The following is a 12,846-nucleotide window of genomic DNA, read 5'->3' as shown; positions in this document are numbered from 1 at the left end:
GGCCACTGTGCTGTTGCAAACTAGCCTCCATAATTAGGTAGCAAAATTTCTCTGCTTTAAACATAATTCATCATGAGAAAGTTACTGTTTTAAATAGAAATTGTAGCAATAAAATGAGTTCTGATCAGGAATTAAATTAAAAGGTAGTTTTAAATTAAATTTTAGCATATTGGAAACACAGAAATTGGTTGCTTCCTGGTTCATGGGTTATTGACTCAAATAAGGAAGCTTTTCACATGCCCCACCACACAGCTGTCATGCTTAATGTACAGAAGGAGCCCAGTGTTAGCATAGAGCTAATATCCTAGTTGGGAAGAGGGCAGTCAGATACAGACATGGAACAGCTATGTAACTCCCCATCTACTCACCCCATTCATTTCTCTTAGACGTGGAGGCCTTGAGAGTCTCTTAGCAGCTAAGTTTTAGGGTGGATGGAGTACTGAACCTGAATAAGTCCAGAAGATCTGAGTTAAAATGTGGCCCCAGACACATACTATCTGGGTGTCACTGGGCAAGTCACATAACCTCTATTTGCCAAAGTTTCTTCTGTAAAATGAAGATCGTAACAGCACCTGCTTTCCCAGGTTCTGCAACAATTAGATGTTTATAGAATGTTTTGCATAGTGTCTGGCACATAGAAAGTGCAATATACATGTTAAATATTATAATTATCATCATCATCATTATTATAAAGCACTTAGCTCAGTGCCTGGCACATAGTAGGCACTATATAAATGTTAGCTATTATTATTACTATTGGCTCCAAGGCAGACGAGTGTTAAGGGCTAGGCAATGGGGGTTAAGTAACTTGCCCAGGGTTGCACAGCTGGGAAGTGTCTGAGGTCAGATTTGAACCTAGGACCTCCCGTCTCTACCCCCAATTATTATTATTTCTGTCTTTGAAAGAGGATATATCATTCAGAAGAAAACCCTGAAGCTTGTGGATATTGAGTGACTTGCTGTAAGATTACATAGTAATTAGTGCCAAGAAATGGGCTTTAAACCCGGGTCATTTAAATTTTTTCCATTGTACATCATTGTTAATGAAAGGACATCTGTCCAAGGTGGCAAGTTGTCAGGAGATCTTTTCTACCATCTTTTCCTGACTTGAAGTCTTTCTTTCTCCTGTTAGTGGGGACCTGCAGATTGCTGGGAGCGCCCACTGCACATTTAGCACAGCTCAGAAGGCAATCGGAAAGGACAATTTCACTGCCATCCCCGAGGGTACAAATGGCGTGGAAGAGCGCATGTCTGTCATCTGGGACAAGGCTGTGGTAAGAAATTGGGGCGGATGAAGATTTTCCCCTTATACCCAGGACGAAGTTTGAGAACTGGAGCTCAGGATAGGATGAGTGAGTGAATAAAGAAGCATCAATTAATTAGTATTAATTAGCTTTGCCAAACACTGGAGAGATATATGGAAAAGTGATGATGTGTAATTAAAAATCCATATAAATATATATATATATATATATACATACATATATATATAAATTTTAAAAGAAAAAAGTGATGAGAGTTTTCTGATCTTAAGCATAAATGATCTAATGAATTCACCTTAATATTGCCTCCAATCAGTCAATAAACATTAACCAGGTCTCTGTAGTATGTCAGGCACTAAACTAATTGCTGGGAGAACTTCTGAAGGCCCCTAACCTTCTGAGATGGAATTTAAGCTCCAATTTACTGACCTTCACCCTCCTCTATCAATGACATTTTAAATGCTTTAGGTTTGGCACCTTCAAAGGTTCTATAAAAGTGCTCATTGAACCTCTACAGTCCTACATTATGAGTATTAGCATTTGTATTTTACAGATGAGGAAACTGAGGATCAGAAATGTTGAGTGACACACAGCTATTTAGGGTCAAAGGCAGGATTTGACCCCAGATTTTCTTGACTTCAAACAGAGCAATTTATCCACTTATCATGCTGTCCCTTGGAAGTATATCAGAACACCTTTCTGTTGTGATACCTAACTTCTTGTTATTTAGTTATTTTAGTCATGACCAATTCTTTGGGAGCCCATTTGGGGTTTTCTTGGCAGAAATACCAGAGTAGTTTTCCATTTCCTTCTCCAGGTCATTTTTACAGATGAGGAAATGGAGGCAAATGGTGAAGTGACTTGTCCAGGGTCACCCAGCTAGGAAGTGTTTTAGGTCTGGACACGGGAAGATAAAGCTTTATTCACTGAACCACCTACCTGCCTAAATAGAGCTTAATAAATGAGTATTGACTGACTAGAGATTAGATGCTAGTTTGAATCATTTGTGAAACATTGCTTACACTCTCATCCTTTTCCTAAGCATATTTTAAGATACATTGATTTTGTTTACTCCTTGAGATAACAGGCTTGTTCACTCTGTGATATTCCTAAAATACTCTTCTGACCATATCACTCTCCTGCTCAGTAAATCTACTGGCCCCCATTTGCCTCTGGGATCAAGTACAACCTCCTCTTGTTTGACACTACAAGCCCTGGCCCCAGCCTTTCCAGAAGTGTTCCACATCATTTCCCTTCATTCACTTCATGGAACTTCCAAACTGGATCTCTTGCTTTTCTTCACAGTATTCAATGTCCCGTCCCTATATTCTCTGTACTGCATGTTCCCTCATTACCTTCACCTTTTTAGATATTCTATTTTCACTTTCTATTTGAGGTCTGTCCTGATCTTTGTTCCTAATCAATCGCCTTCTCCTAAATTACTTTATTTGAATTTCTTATACATTTTGTATACTAATAATACACTCTCCTTGAGAATAGTTTGGTTTACTCTTTGTCTTTGTATTTCCAGAACCTGGAATAGTTCCTGGCACATACTTGGTACTTAATAAATGTTTGTTGATGGATTTAATTGGTTGAAACATTGGAACTAGGAGCCATTGACCTATATTGAACCCATTCGTTATGTCACTGAATAGTCTAATCACAGCTTAGAGATATCCAGTCCAAGCAAGCCACTTATATTTAATGGTAGTTACTGTCCTTGAGAAATGTTCCTCCCCATGTCCAGTCTTCTGTTGTCCAGGAGTCATTCCCCAGGGGATCCTGTGACTCATCACATTGTGACTACAGGGTTCGGAGGACCCTCGCCATCTGAACCCACATCATAACGTCCTGTCTTGGCTTGTGCATTGACAAATGACCATTTACCTTTGAACAGGCCACTGGGAAAATGGATGAAAATCAGTTTGTAGCTGTGACAAGTACCAATGCCTCCAAGATCTTCAACTTGTATCCTCGGAAGGGGAGAATATCTGTGGGTTCTGATAGTGACCTGGTCATTTGGGATCCAGATGCTGTGAAGATTGTTTCAGCCAAGAACCATCAGTCGGTAAGGCTTCTTGTGTTGAGGAAGGAATCAATGGAAAAGGGGAATCATGGGGGCAGAGGGTTTGAAGATGGAAGGAGATCTTAGAGTTTATTTAACTTTCTAGATGAAGAAAAAATGAGACCCAGAGTTTTTTAAGTTATTTTTCCAAGAATTATGGATAGAGATCTTTCTTCCTCTAGAAGAATTTATTTGGGAAGAATTTTACATACAAAGAATGTTAACCTGAAGCCCAACATGTTACTCTAACAGCCCTTCCTTGTTCTTAGTAGTCATGAAATTATTGAACTTCTAGTTGGAAGGAACCTCTGAGGTAAAGTCCGAGATACCAAAGAAAGATGTAGACCTCACTGGCACGGTGAAATATATGCATTTATCAGGCTTATCGAGGGAGTTATCTCAATAAGACCAGCCCTAGGAAGCAACAGGATAGAGTAGTGGATCCCTGTACCAGCCTCAGACCAAGTACTATATAAAAACAGAACAAAGAAGGCCAGAAGTGGTCCTTGGTCTTGTACAAGTCTTCCATGGCACAGTTAGAGCTTCTTTTGCTATATAAGGTACTTTGCATTAACTGTGGAGTCATAGGTCACGTTCTTCTACTCTGGCTCCTACTGTACAGAGGCCAGTGGGCACACCCCTCACCCCTCATTTTACAGACAGGCCCAGTGAGGCCAAGGCTTGTTCCAGGTCACACAGGCAGGAAGCTCCAGAGCCTGATCCTCTAACTTCAAATCTATCATTTCCATTCTGCTGTGCCTCTCCTATAGCCTACTTTTTCAGTGCAATGTAGGAAGCACTACAATAAAATCTATACAGTGGGATTGTCCAACTGCTACTTAGGTAGTAGCTAGACAATTACCTGGACTAATGAGGAGGCCGGTTCTACTGTTGTACAATTCTGTTGTTAAAAATTAATTCTGGAACTGAGCTGCCAAATAAAAAAAAAGTCTTAAAAGTTGAAAGCAGCCTCAGAAAACATCTCAGTTTAACTCCTACATAAGAGATGATCCCTTCTACGGTGTTTACGTTAGATGGTCATCCAGACTTTTCTTGAAGACCTTCTCTGAAGGAGAGCTTACTATGTGCCAAAGTAGATTACTTTGTTCTTTGGACATATCTTAACTATTAGAAAGTTTTTTTCTTGGACTGAGACAAAATTTGCCTCTGAAACTTCTACCCATTTTTCTTAATTCTGTCTTTGGGGTTAAGAAAAGAAAGTCTAATTTTTCTTTCATTTAACAATCCTTTAAATATATTTAAAGACAGCTCTCCTAACTTCCCTAGTCATCTCTTCTAGACCAAACATTTCTATTTCCTCCAAATAACACTCATATGGCATCCTCTCTCTCATGGGCACCCTTCTCTGGACATTCATTTTATTTCCTCCTTTATTCCTGCTATTTTTTGATCTGTCAAACTAAACTTTTGACTCATATGAACTTTTCAGTTTATTAAATGTCTTCCCTCCTTTTAGAATGAATTATAGCCTAGACACATCTTCCTCATTTTATACTTATACAACTGATCTTTGTGAATCTAAGTGTAGAATTTTGTTTATCCCTGCTGAATTTGAACTTTTTGTGGTTGTTCATTTGTCATGTCTAATTGTATACTTTCTCTCTCTCTTTATATACATATACACACATATGTCTATCCACATACGCACACACACACACACACACAGGGAGAGAGAGTGCTAGAGTGTGCAAAGATACTGGAGTAGTTTTGCCATTTCTTTTTCCAATGTGTCTCCGTTTTACAAATTTATAGATGAGGAATGGAGGCAAATAGGATTAAGTGATTTGCCCAGTGTCACAGCGCTAGTAAATGTCTGAAGTCAGATTTGAACTTGGATTCTTGACAATAGGTCCAAGGTTGGACGCTGTATCACCTAGCTCTCCAAGTTTTATCTTTCATAGATGCAATCCTTAATGCCAGTCCAGTTATGAGTTATTGGACCCTACTTCTGTCAGCTGCTACATTAGCTTCTTTCCCCAGATTTATGGCCAGATATATCCAATTATCTCCAGATTCAATGAGCATGCCTTCATCTAGTCCTAGATAAAGACTTTACATAGAGCAGGACCATGGACAGAGCCTCTTGGCTTTTCCTTTAGCAACTTTGTTCTAGATGAACATTGATCTGTCCTTTTCTTCTAGTCATTGAATTAGCCTCATATCCATAAGCCCAATTGTCATCCCTACCATTCCATGAGAAATTTATCAAATAGCTTGTGGAACTCGTATATCCCATGTTTATGATATTGCTTTGTTATATCAATGTGAGTGATTATCTCAAAAAAGAATAAAGTTAGTCTGGTATAATTTATTTTTCATTGCTCATGGTGGTCACTACTTCTTTTTCCAAAAGCTCACAAATAATTTTTTTCCTTTATTTTCTGGAAAAATCTGAGAACCTGTTATTAAAATCAAACTCAGTATATTCCAAAGCATCCACCTTTAAAAATCAGAATATTTGCCCATTTTCAGTTTTCCAATCTTTTGTTTTCGCCACATTTTTTCCAGAGATCAACATTCCAGCAAGTGTTTTGTTTTCTGAGATATATTTAGTGGCTTGAACTCATGGAGATCAAAGATTCTTTTGATATCTTCTCATTGGTCTTGAGTTTCCTTGTTAATTATGACAGTGTTAGACTACTTGCTGTGAAGATCACTCACTTTGTTAGAGAGAATGACAATATAGGAGTCCATCCTCTGGAAGAAGTTGGGTACATCCTGAACTTTTCTTTCTACTTTTATTCATGGTATATGTCTATCAACCCCTTATGATAGTAGAGGTAGGATAGTGGACTTGGGTCACAGTGTCCACAATGAACCCACTTCACTTCTGTGTGTTTTAAAAATGTGTGCCCTGGGGACTTCATTTCCCAGCATTCTTTACTTTTCCCAGGGTTCTGTTTTCTTGTGTCCCTGTGTTCTGTTCTGGCATGGATTTGTTTATAAATTTGCTGAATTGCATACTGAGGGGCTTTTCTTTGGCTCAAGCACATAAGACTTCTGGGGCTTGGGCTCTTTCCTCTGCTCACTCAGCTGAAGGAACCCCTTTTTCTCTCACTTTGTTGTTATTAAATCCTATAAATCTAAATACTTGGGAGTGTTCATTTTTAGTCTTACACTTCTTATCCATTGTGAAATTTTCCTCTTGTGATTACAGGCTGCTGAATATAACATTTTTGAAGGGATGGAGCTTCGAGGAGCACCCCTGGTGGTCATTTGCCAGGGCAAGATCATGCTGGAGGATGGCAATCTTCATGTGACCCAGGGGGCTGGGCGCTTTATTCCCTGTAACCCTTTCTCTGACTTTGTCTATAAGCGCATTAAAGCTCGGAGGAAGGTAAGAAGAAAATGGACCCCAGATAAAATAGAAACCAACCAAAGTGGTCATTGAAAGACGTGGAGGCAAGGGCTGATGTCTTGCTTTAGCTCTCACTTGGGTGCAGAGGAGAATTGTGAAATATTAGGACGCGATTACTGTGACTGCAAGATGTCTCCCTAGGAGAAGGGGCTTTTGATAAGGACTTATGACCTAAATAAGTTAATTTGTAGTGTTTGCTAGGTTAGACATTGACATATAGTCCAGTAGGCTCTTTAAGGACAGGAGTGATTTTTGTTTTTGATTTGGTATCCTCCTCAGACTTAACACAATGCCCAGCATGCAGTAGGCACTTTAAAAAGGGCTTAATGGATTGGCTGGTAGCCAACCCTTCAATTCACATGTGTTGGAACATCTCTGGAGTTGAATAAAAGCATAAGGAAAAGAAGATGAGAATATCTACTCATTGTAACTTGCTTGCCCGAGTCCTTATCCCAGAATCAAGTGTCCCCACTGTTAGTGCAGAGGAGATGGGACACATCTCTGCTTGGTGCCTGGGGGCCCAGGTGCCTTTGGACTAGGGATTGTCCCACCCTTTGGCTTTGCCCAGTAAGGGCCACCAGTAAGCTCACTGCTCACTCCCAAAGCCCCAGGGAGTATATGAAAGTCATGGCTACCAGGATGGAGCCAGAGCTAGGGCTGGTGTGCCAGAGTGGCACAGATCCCAGGCTTCCTGTGGCTGGTCTGTTAAGTTTTAAGTGGATGGTGAGCTTGAGTTCCAGGAATTTTCGTTTTTGTTCAGTACCTGTCACAAAAGGACTTGTTAATTACTTATTGGCTTGAATTGATGACACTTTTCCTCTCTGGTTGCAGATGGCTGAAATGCACGCTGTGCCAAGGGGCATGTATGATGGGCCGGTGTTTGACTTGACCACCACTCCTAAAGGAGGCACCCCTGCAGGATCCACCAGGGGGTCACCTACTCGCCAGACCCCACCAGTGAGAAATCTTCATCAGTCAGGATTTAGCCTTTCAGGTAAGGCTGTTCTGCTGGGCCTGGACTTTCACAGAAAAAAAGCTATGGCTGAAAATTAAAAATCAAAATAATAATAACAATAAATGCCAAGGCAGCAAATGTGGCCCTGGCCAAGTCACTTAACCCAATTGCTTAGCCCTTTCCTGCTCTTTTGCCTTGGAACCAATACTTAGTATTGATTCTAAGATGGAAGGTAAGAGTTTAAAAAACAAACAAGCCAATAAATACCCTTGAAAATCTGACTTTAATATACCTTGTGGCTGGATAATAATCTTAAGAAACAAAAGGATGTCTCATTTGCTGACTGTCTTTTAGGGAAAAATTTTCTAGGAAAACCAGAATGGTGTCTTAAGTCAGCAAGGGACACTAGCCATGGAGGGATTGTTTTTTTCTTTAGAGAAACAGAAGATTTTAGAGGTGAGGGAAACACCTCTGGTCCAGCTCTTCTAATTTCAGAATTTATATTTATTTTTTAAAATTAAAAATCAGATATTTTACAAATGCAAGAACTAAGACTGCCAAGAGGTAATATGACTGGCTGGCTGAGGAGCCTACAGCCAAGTTTAGAATAAAGCTAGTTCTCCAACCTGGGTCTTCTTTGACCATTCTGTCCAGGATTTGTTCCAGTATATAATTTATACTACCCTCCTATTTTACAAAATAAGCGACCGAAAATTACAGATTTTCTCAGTTTGGGGCAACTAGGTGGTACAGTGAGTAAGAGTACTCTATTTGGAGTTGAGGACCCGAGTTCAAATCTATCTCCAGACACTGACTATGTCACTCAGTTTCATCATCTGTCACCTCATTCTATCATTCTCATCTAAAGTAAGCATTTTGTTTATAATGTTGAGGAGTGAGATATTTGTGAAGTACTTTGAACACCTTAAAAGGCACTATAAATGCTATTTTTAATAGCACAACAAATACTTTAAAATATGTAAATGTATTTTAATATAAAAATAAAAACTGTACCAAATTTAATTATATATTCTTGCCAAATTAGGGGGCAAAGGGAGAAAAGGAGAAAAGAGAAAATTAATTGGAGGAAAGGGAGAGAATAAAGAGAAAAACTGGGAAAAGGAAGAGAAACTTAGAAATAAGTGTGGGTTAATTGTGGGAGCAACAATAGGAAGGAAGATCAATGTGGTGTCAGGAACAAAGCCAGTTATGCTTATTTTTGAGAGGTGGAAGATCCCCCTCAGGGCAACCACCCCAAGACTTTAGCCTTTAGCATTAATCTTGTCTTTCTCTTTATTTGCAACTGCAGGTACCCAGGTGGATGAAGGAGTCCGCTCTGCCAGCAAGCGTATTGTGGCACCCCCAGGAGGCCGTTCTAATATAACATCCCTGAGTTAAGTGACCCTCAAAGAGGATGGAGAAGCAAGGAAAGATTTTTCAAAGCCAAAATGGTACATTGGTATTTAAAAAAGAAAGTGAATCCAAACAGTTCCAATCTGAAGAATCAATAAGCCTTCAAGCCTTATGGTTTTTTTTTCTCCCAATGCTACTCGCTTGCCTAGCTTTAAGAATATCGCTTCATTTTTTTTTTGCATAGCCTTGAGAGGTTTTTTTTTTCTCTTCTACATGCATGCAGTAAGATGAGTCACTAAGTTAAGAGTCTGTAACCTTACATATGTGTTGCAAGCTTGTGTACTGCTGAGTTATAAGATGGGGGATAGACAAAGCTGGGAGGACAGGGAACCAAAAGATAGAACAAAAGGGAACCAAGCCGCTTGGGGTGGAAGGGTGGTGGGAGCCCTGGCAGAGGGGCAAGGGGGTGGGCTGAGTAAGGGAGGTGGGTGGGCCAAGGGAAAGGAAAGGGGGATATTGTGTATTGTGTTGAGTACTTCTGTTTCCGATGAAGCCAGTCCGGCATGGCCACCGTCATCACCTCGCTACATCATGGTACCACGGGGCCTCCAGAGAAGGCAAGCAGTTTCTGTCACGTAGCCTTTGTCACATTGCCTCTTAATCTGATTTGTGTTACTTTGTACATTTTATTAAAAAACGAAAGGCAATCATTTCTTTCCACCTGTTTGGTCGCCCCCATTCTTTGTGGTCTCTTGCTCAGTTATTTCAAGACCTCCTCCCTCTCTGGACTGAGGAGCGGGGACGTACTTCTGTTTTCTCCCTTCCTGCCCAGGGTCCTGCCAGGTGACCCAGCAAGGGTGGGCATGGATAAAGAGTAACTAACTGCCCACTGGGGGATGAATCACTCTTGCATACTGATGACAGGATATCAACACGAGGACATTTTAATGCATAAAAGCAGGTTGTCAACTTGGATGTGGCCAAAAGAAAGTTCCATCAAGCCTCTTGGGGGAAGGGGAACCAAGCCAAGTGGGTCTGAGCAATTGATTCTCTTAATTTCTTGAAGCTGTATGCTTCAGATTGGATGGAAGGATTTTTTTTTTTAAGCAGGAATTTTCCTAAACATCACTTGAATTTTGAGGTCCCATAAAGGTTAGGAAAGGGTGGATCTTGTGTTCCACCATAGCAAAATGTAGAGGTTGGACCAGATAATTTCTAAGGTCTCTTCTAGGATTTAAGTCTGTGATCATAGGGCAAATTTTCTAATGAAAAAGAGTTAGAGAAGTGGGGTCTTACATATACCTTCTTTTGACTTCTGAGTTCAGACATTGATTATCCACTGCTAGTCATTTACTTGCTATTCATGGTTTTTATTTTCAGATTTCTGACCCAAGGAGGGCAATTAATTGAATAGACAAATCCAAAGGAACAGAGAAAAGGGCTCCCAATGCTTTTAGGGTGTCCTTGACACTCTAGCTCATGCTGAGAGAGAGGAAGGGACACTTTCCTGCCCCCCTCCCCCCCTCCTACCCAGGGTCCCCAGACTTGAAAAAAGATCAGAACCATTAGACCAAGTATTCCAGCTGCTGGTCTATATTGTGATTCAGACCAGAAAAGAAAAAGGGAACAGAAAGGATTGAAAATGATGAAGGGAATATTTTAATGAATTGAAATTTCTTTCTAAATCATTTAGAATGATGTCCTCATCTCTTAAGAGCTTTTAGATTTTAATCTTCTGGAATGAAGACAAGAGCCTAGTTCCTTAGGAGAGGATTGAAGTATAAAATCTGTGCATCTTCCCCAGGCACCTTGTTGACTGGGCAATTTGTGTCTTTAAGGGCCAACCTTTAGTGACACCTTGAAAGGTTATTCACCATATTATCTTTTCTTGTTTTCCTATGTTTTGTCCAGGTCTAGATATTATACAGGCTAAGAGAAAGTAGCAGTTTAGATTTGTTTCATCCTTGGATAAGGGAAGGGGTAAAATCATGCTTCTATCAGTTGGGGCTCATTGTTCCCAGATATACATCTTTGGCCTTTTGCATTTACCCTGAGATGGCCTCTGGTCCAAATTGGGTTATGCAGAGACCCTTGCTAGTTCTCTAAGATTTCCTTGTAATCCCAAATCATTGCCACAAGATAGCGCTAACATTACAGAAATGAAAATCTCCCATCTTTCTGCCTCTCCTCAGAAGGGGCTAACCCATTTATGGCCCAAGCAAGCCCTATCCTTTTTTTTCATGGTTGCCTATCCACTGTAGGGGTGCCTGCCTTTTGTTATTGAGAGTCTGACATGAAAGAATTGTTTGGGACCTCTCCATTTGTACATGCAGATTAATTCTATAAGCTATAGAGATTATCCTTGGGCTGTGGGGGAACCAGACCAAAAGATTCAAAGGTAGATCTCATCTTTGTTCATTTTGATAGCAACTTGACAAAACCCAGCAATTTTAGGTAAAAAAAGAAATCTCCATCATCTTGCTGAATTTGACTTCCATTGAATGAATTGCTTGGGTTTTGGAGCTTTTTGTCTTATTTTTTTAATGGTCAGATTTCTTGCTGAGCAATAGCAGGAAAGAAAATGACATCAAGTAATGCCCTACTGTCCAAAAAATTCAGCAGGCCTCTCCTTCAGGGGTCAGTAAAAAGTAGGAGAAATAAATGACTCACAGCACGAACTTGTAGAGATTAAAGCTCTGGGCTCTGGAGCTAGTTTTGCCAGAGTTTTCATTATGAAATATAATACACAATTCTATAATTCTCTCTCCAACTCTTCAAGCCCTCTTCTCCTTGAGGGAGGGCTCTCAGATGGCCTTTTTCAGCCTTAGTTTGCCATCTACCATCCCATCCTTTGCCTGAGCCCTATGATCTCTGATCCTGTGACTTCTGGAAAATCCCTGCTTTCACTCTTGATCCAGGCCCCTCTGGTCCTAGATATTAGCAGTTCCTGGAGTGGTGGGCAGGAGCAGGTGCTAATGAATTGTTACCTGCCCCACCACTATAAATTAAATTTAAATAAGAAGATGGCAGTGGTAATAGTGAGCAAATATATGCTCTCTCCATCGTCCCACCTCACAGGTATTTTATCTTTGATTTTATTGTGAGGTTGGGCTCTCCTAGTCCAGAAATAACGTGCCTGGCAGAATTAATTTCCAACTTCCTTACACTGCCAAGGGTTGTCTTAAGTTTTCTCCATGGGAAGACCCAAGATGGATTCCCAAATATACTCACTGACTGTTGTGGACAGCCAGCCAACATTTATTGTATATTTCCCCTCCTTCCCCCCAACTCCCTCTATTGACATATGGTTTGTGGGTGTCAAGTTCTTGTATCTGGTGAATATAATAAAAGGACGGACAAGTGAGCCTTCCTGTGGTCTGTGGTTGCTGTGAAGCAGCTCCCGTGTGGAAGAGCTGTTTGGTTTGAACCGTAAAGAAAACAGTATTTTGAGTTTAGCTGAAGAAAAGTTCATCCAAGTGACTGTTACTGTAAACCTGGTTATTAAAATAATTGTAAAACAGTATCCCCTTTGGTGTCCAGCCTTCTTCTTTGTGTGTGTGTGTGTGTGTGTGTGTGTGTGTGTGTGTGTGTGTACGTATGTGCACTCATGTTTGTATATATGTGTATCTGGGTGAGTTGAGCAGTTAAGTGGATGGAGAGAGCACTAGGCCTGGAGTCAGGAAAACCCAGATTTAATTCCCACATTTCCTAGTTGTGATTCTGGACAAGTTGCTTAACTGTTTGCCTCAATTTCCTCATCTGTTAAATGAACTGGAGAAGGAAATGGTAAGCCACTCTAGTATCTTTGCCAAGAAAGCCTCAAATCTGG

At 40.4% G+C, this 12,846-nt stretch overlaps 1 protein-coding gene across 4 annotated transcripts in view; it reads left to right on the top strand.

The window, feature by feature from the left end:
• DPYSL3 (dihydropyrimidinase like 3) overlaps positions 1-12,540 on the top strand; it is a 154,112-nt gene extending 141,572 nt beyond the window's left edge. For all 4 annotated transcript variants that reach the window (XM_001378626.4, XM_007473847.3, XM_056811450.1 and 1 more), the window contains 5 exons: positions 1,133-1,274; positions 3,163-3,333; positions 6,509-6,688; positions 7,541-7,703; positions 8,974-12,540. In XM_001378626.4, the coding sequence (XP_001378663.1) occupies positions 1,133-1,274; positions 3,163-3,333; positions 6,509-6,688; positions 7,541-7,703; positions 8,974-9,062 (745 nt within the window). In that variant the 3' untranslated portion in view covers positions 9,063-12,540. The remainder of the gene's footprint in view (positions 1-1,132; positions 1,275-3,162; positions 3,334-6,508; positions 6,689-7,540; positions 7,704-8,973) is intronic.
• The last annotated feature ends 306 nt before the right edge of the window (positions 12,541-12,846 follow it).

This window comes from Monodelphis domestica, chromosome 1, assembly GCF_027887165.1.
Source record: "Monodelphis domestica isolate mMonDom1 chromosome 1, mMonDom1.pri, whole genome shotgun sequence".
Classification (NCBI taxonomy): Eukaryota; Metazoa; Chordata; class Mammalia; order Didelphimorphia; family Didelphidae; genus Monodelphis; species Monodelphis domestica.
This window is presented reverse-complemented; position numbering and strand designations above follow the sequence as displayed.